Raw genomic sequence first — 11,635 nt, forward strand, 5'->3', positions numbered from 1 at the left:
AGGCAGCTCCTGGTGCCAGGCACATTTTCTTTAACTTCTGTGTTTTCCCTTTCTGTGTTTTCTTTTCACTGCTATGACAGCGAGGGAATGGGGGAGGAGGATCCAGTGGTCATCCCTGCCAGCCCCTCTCGCTCTCTCTTCTCTCTCTCTCTCCTGTTCACTCCCCCAGGGTTTGCTACTTCCTCAGCCTGGCCAGTGCTCAAGACCCCCTCTCACACACAGACCCGCACACACTTCCCTTAGCACACGCTGCAGCTGTGAGATGGCCAGGGCTGCTGTATGGCTTTCTCTTCTCCTGCTGGAGTGCCCCCTGCTCCTGGAGTCTGCCAGGATCCTAACAGTCTGTTTGATCGGTAAGTCGCCGAAGGTGACCGCGCAGTTCGGTCTGAGCGGGTCAGTAGCTGCTGCTGCTGCTCTAGCTGCTGGAGGTGCCGGGAGACAGGGTTGGCTGTGTGGACTGGCATAGGCAAACACAGAACGGGTGGAGCAGAAAGGAAAAGAGACACAAGGTAAATTCAACATGCAGAAGCTTGGAAGAGATGAGTGATCGCAGCCATTACAGTGAGAAGCTTTGATTATGGAAACACTACAGTGTGTTCTGAGCGAGTGATTCATTTATATTGAAGAAGAGATAAGAATTAAGGGGAATGGTCATAAATGCTGTGCAGATCTTCAATGTGCGTGCTAAATGACTACGACAATAACGTGCTGTTTTTTGTACAATCTAAGCACAGATAATTTTGTCCCAGGTCTCCTCTGTCCTACCTCTGAACTGTGAGTTTACAGGTTTGCTACTCAACACTTCCTGAGAATAGATGCACCCCTGCAGCTTAAAGGAAAGAGCCAAGAAGCTGAATAAACATTACAGGAGCATGTAAAGGATCTCAGGAAAATCCATCCCATTTGGTTGCACGATTCATTACCATTCAATAACACAGCGACCCTCTCAACACCCGGTGTACTCTGAACTTTGAACGTCAGAAAGCTTACAGTGCAGCTGGGGGAAAAATACTTCATAAATGAACAACACGGGACTGCAAATGTTCACCTGCACAGTTCAGTATTGGCAAATATTGTTGCAACTATGAACAGCATTGGAGCCTGGAAACATCTGATCAGTGGCTGAAGGACCTGTTCTCATGGAGAAGTTTTCTGTCATTCTTCATGCTGTTCCCAGGTGAATCTGCTCAAACAACACATGCTGCTCAAATTCATGGCCAAATGTAGAGCTCCCAGGGCACGTTTTCAATAAATGACCTAATGTGGTCGATAAGTGGAGGGCCTTGACTGAATGTGAAGTCTGTTGCAAGCAGTTTGTAATGGTCAAGAGGTGGCAGGATGGCAAATCTTTTTGTTCCACAGATACAAGCACAGAATAAGCAGCCCGCCCCTAAGAACCGGACAGACAAGACGTGACAATTTAACGCAAGATGCTGGAAAGTAGCCTTTTCCGCTGGTCTGTTTAAATTCCTTTCTTTTAGCTGAAAAAAGCATAGGTAGGCACTTTAAGTTCATTTAAATTCTGATGTTTGAAGCACATCAACATTTAATAGCACTTTAAGATGTTACAAACTAAAACTGAAACGCTAAAATGTAAGTCATCTTATTTGAACTCAGTTATATTTTGGAAAAATGAAATTGCTGTTAATGTGCATTTTCCATTTTATTTTCTATTCTTCTGTCTCAGTGGCCGTGCTATTGCCAAGACCATTTCTGAGCAAACGGAAATTGGAGCAGAGTCATGTGGTTGTAATGAAGTTTAGCATGAGGGCTCACTGGCAGTATTATGCAAATGTTGCCCTGTTCATCGTAAACCACAGTGATATGACTAGACCTGACATATGCAGATCATCTTGGTTGTGTTGGGTTTCCACCACTGTGTGGCGCTACATCGTCCTTGTGTTGGGATCATAACAGCTGTGACTCTCCTTCTCCCTGTAACAAGGACGGTATATCTGATAAAATCAATCCCAAGCAGTTGTTCTGTGCTTATAAGTTTCTGATAGATCACTAATTATGCTTAATTAAGTCATTGTAATCTAGAAAAAACTGAAAAGTCCACATTTTTCCAAAGTTTGATGTACCTGTGGTACCTGATGTGTATTGTAGCATCAAGATGTTTTTGTTTTGTCTGCATTATTTTTTTCTAGATCTGCTCGGCAGCATAGTTAGTGCTGCTCTCTAAGGGCTCCAGGTCTTGGGAGTCTGTCTGTGTAGGGTTTGCATGTTCTCCTCTCCCTTGTTGGTGTGGGTTTTCGCAAAGTGCTCTGGTGTCCTCCCACCTTCCCGAATCACCCTGGGAGGCTTGATCAGCACTTGGGTATGGACTGGCATCCTGTCCAGGAGCAGAGTGGTTCTGTGCTCAGTCCTGCCCTGTGGCCTGGGTTTCCACAATACGTCCTGTCTTGTCATGCCCCTCACCAAAACAGGACAACTGCTGATGAAACCAGACTGTTCTGTTTTTCCTTCAGCATCATTTCAATTTCTTCTGGATCCACACAAGCATAAATTTCTCATCTCCAAAGTGCAAGAGACATAAAAGGTTGTGGAAAAAATCCTTGGGAACCCACTATTTGGGATTGCTTTGTGATATTCCTCCACTCCAGCATCAGTGACAGCCCGCTGGACAACGATAGAGGCAGATTGGTGCAGGCCAGTGGTCAATAGTGGAAGGGAGTCTCAGGGCCTCTACCTTTCAAGACACACCTACAGCACCTGGTGAAAAGACCAGCCTGGCGGTCAGCTTTCTTACACACAGGCACACACCATAGCATTCTCTATTACTCGGATCACGCTCCATATAACATCTGAATAGCATTTGGAGAGGGATTCATTTGGATTTTTGTAAGCTGTTCAAACATGTGCTTCTGTAAAGTGTACAGGCAACACAGGGTCTCTAAAAGATCTTAAACGGAGGTACAGTAGTTACAATATCATAAAACTGCTTTATCGGTGACACAATGCACAACTGTAGGTTTTTTTTAAAGAAGAGGTTTCTCACTCAGCAAGATATCTGTACACCATCACTCCCCAGTGCAAGTCATCCTATTGTATACAGACAAGTTGAGGGAGCTAAATCTCTTCAGCCTAGAACCGAGGAGTTAAAGAGGAGATTTGATTCAAGCAGCCGTAGCAGGTAAGTCCCAAACTCTGGGTACCTTTAAGAAATGCCTGGATGAAATTTTAGAATCACTCAGCTACTGAATTACCAAATGAGAAAGATGGCCCTTATGGTCTTCGTTCTCTTTTTCTTGTTCTTCTTGCTGCTGATCAGCAGGGTATTAACTTTCACTTGTTCCTTCATGGCCAGCAAACACTGACCTCTTTGAACAAAACTTTTGTCCAGTTTATTTGTTTTATGGATGAAGTGACAACACTTTTAGCCCACATTTGTTTGCCAGGAAACATTGTCTGGAGTAAGAAAAATCCCAAAGAAAGATTTTTTTTTTTTCAGAGGATGTGAGAATTTGTATTCACTCCTCTTAAAGGAGCGTTTTATACTGTATACTCCTCTCCATGCTGAACCTTGGTGGGGATCCTGCTTCAAAAATGGGGTGACTGGTATCACAGGTAAACTGACAGATCGAGAGCTCCCCAGCTATTATTTCCTGGCCTGACCTTTGGTTCCGATTTGTTCATTTGTTTCTTCTTTTATTTAATCTGCAGTGAGAGTACCTGTGTGTAAATCGTTATTGCTCAGAGCTAGTCTGGGCTGTGTCCAAGGGGAGCCATTAGCCTGCACTAGGGGTGTCCAGTTCTGGTCCTGGAGGCCTCTGTGCCTGCGGGTTTTCTAGATCTCTCCAAAGCATCTGCACCTGAAGACCTGGGAGGGGCTGTTAAACCACTCCCGTTAAGCCAGTATGCTGATTCAGCTCATTAAGAGATGGGGAGGGAAAGGTAAACTGCAGTCACACAGAGGTTGGATCACAACAGGTGCCATTCTCATGTCACAGATTCAGCCATGTCATTCTTGGGGTGTCTTCCAGGGGGCAGCCATTACATGCTGCTGGATGAGATCTCATACACGTTTCACGAGAGTGGGCACGAGGTCCGCATGCTGCTTCAGACGGGCATTCCGGTCATTAGAGGTAAGAGGCCAGTGCTTCTCCGTCCCGGAGACTCGCTCCTGTTCCTCGGCCCACCGAAGAGAAAACACATGTGTCTTGAATTACAGTAACTTGAAACCTTTTGGCAGATGTCCAGCTCTTCCCATTGTTTTCCAGCAACTTCTGACATGCATGTAGCAGCCTCGCCACAAATCTGCAAATACAGGGCCCCCTTCCTAAGAGAGGGCAATTAGCTTAAGTGCCCTATGAAAACCAAGCAAGAGAGCAAAGACACCTTTGAGCTATTGTAACAGCATGCAGTTTGCTATAATTTTCTGGGAAGTGATACTGCTATCCAGATCCTCATACAAAAGTGTTTCACTGCTGATGTTTGTGCAGTTCTCTGAGTTTTATTGCCATCAGATCTGAACATGCCAGAGCGTGCAAGTCTGATTTATGACATTTTGATGGACCGCAGAGTCCGTTTCACTAGAACTCTCGAGCTGACATGCCTTGGAGCAAGCCACTTATCCAGCTTATTCAAGGACACAAAATCTGTAAGCTATTTATTTTTGAAAGCCGCAGAAAGGTTTGCCGTTGGTTCTGAGAAAAATGGGAAAAACAGACCATTATGCACAAAGTCGTAGATAATTCCCTCTTCGAGCTCCATGAGCGTCGTCCCTCTTCAATTTGGGAGAAGGAACAAGACAAGGTTGACACAAAAACAGTTCCCAGGCCAGATAACTGAATTTTGTCTTTCCTTGTTTCCAAATTTCAACACTACAGGGTTGAACTACGTGGGGCGCCCTGACAGTTACCAGATTACATCATGGTCTGCAAGTGAAGACTACATCAAAGAATACAATGAGTGGTTTTTGGAACAACAGAAGGAGTTTCTTCAGGGCAGGTCTGATTTGCATTTTACTTGCTTCCATGTAGCATGTGGCTGTGTCTTGAACTCTGAAGAACACTCTATTTACTTTGAAACTGTTCGACTGTGTATTTCATTTATTAGGAAATCTGATTTTTCTAATGAGCTTTTAAACATTGAACACTAATCTGTGAGTTAAATATACAGAATCCAGACATTTTGAATGTGTAAGCTACACAAAGACATTAGCATTAAGCATTCAATAATACTTAATTTAATAAATATTGATGCTATGGAGTTCATGACATCAGTTAGAATTGTCAAGCAGTGCATCCTGGGACAGCAGTAACTCACTCCCATGGTCAGTGACCGTGCCTACCAGAGGGAGCTTCTACAACTCAGTGAGACCACGGTTGCAGTCCAGGACTGTTGTGTGAATGGTAGGACATGGTACACTGCTATGTTAAACCGGTCATTGTCTGGTGTTTTTATCCCTGGAAATGTGTAACTCATTTGTATGTGCTCCTAATTTCATTGCTCCTGCACTATAAATCTTTGGAATAGACCAGCTAAAACATATATCCTACTGTATATAAATCTGGTCCAGGATACAATCCTGATACCCCCTAAGGTGCAGTAACTTGTCTACAGTCTTGACTGGGGCAAAGGGGAAGACAGGGTTTTGCAGGAGAGGAGAAACAAAGAGCATAAGTGTATCTTGTTTTATCATTATTTTAGCTCCAGAGAGACTTTAGCCCAGTAAAGTATTAAACCATGGTGAAGAATTCTGCTTCAGTACGCTTGCGTATGTAACAGTGGTGTGTCTGTGTGAAAGGGGTAAGTTTGGTTGAATCAATCCTCCTGTTCCCAGCACATTAGAACTGTATGCCGTCCTTATTTTTCCTTGTTCCTCTCCAGGGACAGCTTCAGCATTTACCTGAAATTCCTCGGCCACCTTGCCTACCAGTGTGATAACATTCTGGCGGACTCGGAGCTGATGGGGTTCCTGAAGCAGGAGTCCTACGACATTGTGCTGCTGGACGCTTTCAACCCCTGCTCCTTCCTGGTGGCGGAGTGGCTAGGCGTGCCGTACGTTGCCTTTTTCCCTGGAACCCTGAGCTTCCCTTCGAATGGCCTCCCCAGACCCCTGTCCTACGTCCCCGTGTACCACTCACAGCTGTCACACCACATGGGCTTCTGGGACAGAGTGACCAACGTCCTGCTGTTCCTGGGTTCCCTGGTGGCAGAAAGGTTCACCCAGGCCCCGTTCCTGCAGGTCATCGAGCGCCACTTCAACTCAGCCCAGACCTCCCTCCCGGAGCTCTACAGGAAGGCCGAGCTGTGGGCCTTCAACACCGACTTCTCTCTGGAGATTCCCCAGCCGCTGATGCCCAACACTGTGTGTGTGGGAGGGCTGCTGGCGAAGGCACCCAAACCTGTTTCTCAGGTACTGCTTCCGAGCTCTACTGCCTTGAACATTGCTTTTCCTCTTTTTACAGGACAGAACCTTGCTTTTACACAGAGGCAGAAATAATCTGCTGTAATGGATATCTTATTTTGTTTGCAGACTACTTTTTGTTTGCATTTTTTAAAGCAATGCAGCAGGCATGGAATTCTCTTTTTACCCACACAAATCATGGCTACTTCAGAAATATTTATGACAAACTCAGTTTACTAAATACACCTTCTTTTTTAACACCCTTAACAATACTTGAAGGAGAAGATATAAAGTCAGCATAGGCAAGCCCTCCAAACTGTACACAACCAGGTCTTTTCACACTACAAGAGAAGAACACAGACCGCAATCAAGGTGCCACACAAGAACAAGAACTTCAATCAGCTCACACTGAGAGCATTGCTGACCCACAGGTGTCCGGTTGGCCACAGGGCAGCACCGTCACATGAGAGACACGAGATGCCCAAGAGCACTTGACCAACTGGCGTTGTACACTGACCCTGGAAGCTGTCTTTCACAAACAGGTTCCAACACAGCCGGGAGGTGAACCACCAGTCTCTGGTCAAGGGGAACAAGACTGTCCTTCAACAATGTTTCAACCAGTTGATCCACTCCAGAGCCCCCTTTGTGCATTACTAACGCAGAACCCTGACTGAACTGCTGCTCTGCTCTTTCGGTTGAATGTAGGACCTAGAAGACTTCATCTCCAGGTTTCAGGAGGCTGGGTTCATCGTGGTGACGCTGGGCTCCATGCTGTCGACTGTTCCCCAGGAGCAGCTCGTGCAGGAGATGAACGCGGGCTTTGCCGAGGTCCCTCAGGGCGTGATATGGAGGTTCAACCCCTCCCGCTGGCCGCAGCGCATCCAGCCTGCGGCCAACATCAAGCTGGTGGAGTGGCTGCCCCAGAACGACCTGCTGGGTAAGGCCAGCCTGCATGACACCAGTGTCAGGGCCACACACACAGTGAATGTGACCTTTCGCAAAGATCTGTCATAGTGAAGAGCTAATCAGGAATGCCGGCACTACGTCATCACGGTGTGCAGTTGTACCAGAGGCGCTGGCGTGTCTTGATTTTCTGTTGTCTGACAAGACTTGCCGGTCTTTCTCTGATTGTGAACACTTTTGTGTCCATCCCTGAAAGCCAAGTCACAGGTGAAACGGTGATACAGTTATCTTGAAAAATCTCTGCAAAAAATAAACAATATCTTTCTATGGACAGTAATAAACAATTTCATTTCATTCCCAGTGTCAAATGAAGAAAGCTAGGCCTCATGAAGAAGTGTTTCACTTTCCACCAGGAGCGGAGGATGGGGGAGCTCCAGATTAATGTTTTTTCTGAAGGACAACGCCTCCTATACAATACAAAATCAAACCCTGAAATGTGATATAGACTCTTCCCCATCTTCCTAGATTTTTCTTTTGAACTCCACAACATGTTGGAGGATTTTAAATTCCTAGTGCTGACCGGATTATATAAATCATTATAGTGTCAGTAAAAGCAGCTCTCTTTTCCTCACGGGTCAGATTTTGGCCCTAATAGCAGCAATCGAGGCAGCCAAGACAGCTAAACTTCATTTAAGCAGATCAAATTTTCTTGGCCGTCATGCTGTCCCGCCTTCCACGGGTCGGTCCCGGGTTCGCTCACTGGGCCGGCGCTGGCCGCTGTTCCCCCTGTGTCCCCAGGGCACCCCAAGGCTCGTCTGCTGGTGACGCACGGGGGTCAGAACAGCCTGATGCAGGCGGTGTTCCACGCCGTGCCCGTGCTGGGCATCCCTCTTTTCGGAGACCAGTTCGACAACATGGTGAGGGCAGAGGAGAGGGGGCTGGGCCGAAGCCTGAGCCCCACCGAGCTGCGCGGGGCGCTCTTCGCCAGCACCATGAAGAGCCTCATAGGAGACAGCAGGTAGAGGAACTTCAGCGGTGGGGACTGGCACTGGGGTACAGTCACGGCCCTCACCTCGGCTGCCTATATAGCAGGGAGCAAAGCGATAATGTCTCAGGGGAACTGCCTGTGACCCCTGCTGTCTGGATGTGGCACAAGTATAATTGCAGGGTGTTAAATTATACACCCTGTAATTCAATAGCAGAATTACTATTGCAACAACACATCATCAGTAGGGTAAAACTAACCTGTCTCACGACGGTCTAAACCCAGCTCACGTTCCCTATTAGTGGGTGAACAATCCAACGCTTCGTGAATCCAGTCACAGGGAAGTACTTTTTCATCAGAAGCACAGACGCACCTGGATCTGGAGCTTCTTTCAGTTGCAGTAATTTGCAGAGAAGATGTGCCTGAGGTAAAGAATTTGACCTTTGTTAGTCTTCCTGGTTCCCACCAGGGAATCCCCGATCCGACAGTGCTGGCCTCAGCCTCCTCGGTCTTGAACTGCAGCCACCAGTCCTGGTCAGGACCCACAGCCGGCGGACTGGAGCTAATAAACGACGCTGCCAGGGAGAAATCCCTCAGCTCATAGCAGGGCCTTAAAAATGTTCAAACCCTTTCAGATACATGCCAGGAAAACATTTTATGAGGTGAAAGTCTGTAAAACTATCTTCTACATTCACATAATTTATTGGTGAGAAAGCCTTTACTTCAGAAAAGTTGTGCTTTTTATTTTCTGTACATGGGATTAGAAACTTTAAAACCATGTGCGGCCTTCCAAGCTGTAGGTGCCTTGACGATACATTTCTCTTGCAAGTCTTGTCAATCCATGTGAACTGTATGTGAAGGTCACAGTTATATGAGTCCCTGCTGCCAGTGTGACGATGTGTGTGGCACAGCCGCGCTGTAAGAGATGTCAGTGTTGGGACACGATTGACTACTCAAGCCCTCTAGGCCTCAGGCTCTAATTGTGCCTTTCTCCTGCCCCTTACTGTGCAGGTACAAGACATCCGCCCAGGCCCTGAGCCGAATCCACCGCTCCCACCCCCTGGCGCCGGGCCAGCGCCTGGTCCACTGGGTGGAGCACATCCTGCAGTCCGGGGGAGGGGCTCACCTGCGTGCCCGCTCCCTGCTGCAGCCCTGGTACGAGCGCTGGCTGCTGGACGTCGCGCTGTTCCTGCTGGGCTCCGTGCTGCTGCTGCTGGGCCTGGGGGCCCGAGCCGTGCGCGCCGCGGCCAGGACACTGCACCAGAGGGGCAAAGTCAAGCGCCACTGAGCACGCCCTCCTTGGACCCCTAAAAACACCAACACCAGACAAAGGAACAGACAGGAGAGGTGTCTTCACAAGAGCAGCGCAGCTCCAAAACAGAAGATCAAAGGGCAGCAGAGAGCTTCTGCAAATGATAGGTTCATTCCACATCTCTTCACAAAGCTGGAGACTGACACAGCCGTGCTTTTGACTTTGACCTTCTAATCCAAATGTGTTTTGGGGCATTACCTAGTTGTCAGAGCAAACGTTGATGCTGTGAAAAGTCTTAGCTGCTGGGTTCACTTCTTGTATGCAAAGTTCTCTATCAGTGACTGTTCCTTCCAACCATCAACAAGCAGCACATCTCACTTCAGGTAACTTGAGCTTTACTCCTGGGTACTCTCACATGCAAACCAATTTAATCCAAATCTGATTTTACACTGCTCCTCTATACTTTATCTCTCAGCAGTGATCGATTTCTTCTTGATTCACAGGCAATTAAAGAACTTTAATTATTTAACCAAATAATTGGTGCTCATCAAGCAGTTACTGGAAGAAAGATTTTATAAAGGGCTCTCACTTTACTAGGCCTTTTTAAAAATATTTAACGTTTTGGGTTAAAGAAAAAAGTTAATACAAGAAAGAACATTAAAACGACAAAGACATAAACAAGTTGAAAGGTTGTGGGTGTGTGCGTTTTTGGTCTCCAGACTTTTAAATCTTCCCACCAATAATAAGGTTCTAATTTTAATTTCTATAAAACTAATTCATTCTGAAATAATTCTGATTAAAGGCTGAATCCAATTCAGCATCACTGGCTCTTTCTAAAGAGCAACCCAGGAATCTTGTTTTCCAGCTGCTCTCAGAACACGTCCTGTCTCTTTACGCTGTGGGAGTTTGATGTGAATGTGGTCCTTAAACCTTGGAGATTGTAATACAGTCTAGCTTCATGAACCAGATACTTCTTCCCCTAGGGAAACAGTGTCGAGATTGAGAACAGCTTTGTGGTTTGAGCTTCCTTCAGCCCACTTAATTTTATCTTTAAAAATACGAACTTGAATTGGGCCTGTTCCAAAACCACAACTCTGTGCCGCTTGCTTCTGCTCTGAGCAAAAACAAGCTCGAGTACATTGAATTTCATTATTTTGATTGCAATATGGTTTACTTTAGAAATCCAAAACTAAGAAAACTCTAAATCCTGGAAGGAAGACTGGCCTCTTTTTGCATAGTTAGAACTATTTTATAGCAGGCAGCTGTATTTATAGCATGCCTGCTGTAATTCTGAATTCTTTTAACAATGGAGAAACTGAAAAAAAACAGTTACACATTTTAAAAGCAAAACCTTTGACAATCTCCAACAAGAAAACAACAAGTTAGTCTGCTGTAGGTCTTAGTATAATCAACCAAGAAAATTTGTTTTGGCCTTTTTTATTTTTCCCAGCTCAAACTTCGTATCCTCAGCACACACACTTTTCTATTAGGGCTTCTCCTCTAGAGTTCATATAATTGGTTTTGTAGTAAGAAAAGGTCTTATTTGGGTACAGTAACAAAGGTCCGAAGACACTATTCTCTTCACATAGCATTTGGGAGTCTTGTCAGGTCTATACCTACCACACGCTTGTGTATAACTGCCAACTCCAAACGTTATGTCATGGCAGTCCCACATTTGTTGCTTTTGGGTAAAACAGAAGGCAGCCTTGCCCTAAGCCCTTGACATCTCCTCTCCGAGTGGACACCCTGATTGGTTATGGCACTTCAATCTCTGCACCGAGAGCTGGTCGCAGGGCTTCTCACAGCTCTGCATTGTGAAGGGGAACGCAAGCAGGAGGGGAAGGCCACGCAGCCGATGTGTGAGGCCCCCGTCATGCCTCAGTAACGCCATCTTTCACATGGGCCAGGCTGATTGCAGATTGCCCCTCACCGCCCATGTGTATTATTATTATTAATGAGCCAGCCGGACACGGGAGCAATAGAGGGGGGTTTTATTGGGACCCAGGTGGCTGGCGCCTACGTCTCCTTTCATGCCCAGTGTTCTTGTGCAGCCACCAGCACACACGCACACAAAGGTCAGGCGTCCCCGTCACGCAACGCTGGAGCCAATTAGGCGGGCTGGGTCAGACACAGGAGTAGC

General features: G+C 46.5%; 1 protein-coding gene and 1 long non-coding RNA gene across 2 annotated transcripts; one reads left to right on the forward strand and one right to left on the reverse strand.

Moving 5' to 3' along the window:
• Positions 1 to 15: 15 nt before the first annotated feature.
• Positions 16 to 10,183, forward strand: LOC148672775 (UDP-glycosyltransferase 3A1-like). The gene is made up of 7 exons (XM_088628674.1): positions 16 to 353; positions 3,987 to 4,088; positions 4,833 to 4,953; positions 5,836 to 6,364; positions 7,061 to 7,292; positions 8,057 to 8,276; positions 9,255 to 10,183. Exons 1-7 carry the CDS (start codon positions 74 to 76, stop codon positions 9,529 to 9,531), a joined length of 1,761 nt encoding a protein of 586 aa, XP_088484800.1. The 5' UTR covers positions 16 to 73; the 3' UTR covers positions 9,532 to 10,183.
• LOC148672776 (uncharacterized) lies at positions 6,572 to 8,863 on the reverse strand. Its single transcript, XR_015935872.1, has 2 exons — positions 8,504 to 8,863; positions 6,572 to 7,507 (listed from the first exon to the last, which is right to left on the reverse strand). It is a non-coding gene; the product is annotated as an uncharacterized LOC148672776 (long non-coding RNA).
• Positions 10,184 to 11,635: the final 1,452 nt, after the last annotated feature.

The sequence above is a fragment of the Lepisosteus platostomus genome, chromosome 4 (genome assembly GCF_059453375.1).
Source record: "Lepisosteus platostomus isolate fLepPlt1 chromosome 4, fLepPlt1.hap1, whole genome shotgun sequence".
NCBI classification, from domain to species: domain Eukaryota; kingdom Metazoa; phylum Chordata; class Actinopteri; order Semionotiformes; family Lepisosteidae; genus Lepisosteus; species Lepisosteus platostomus.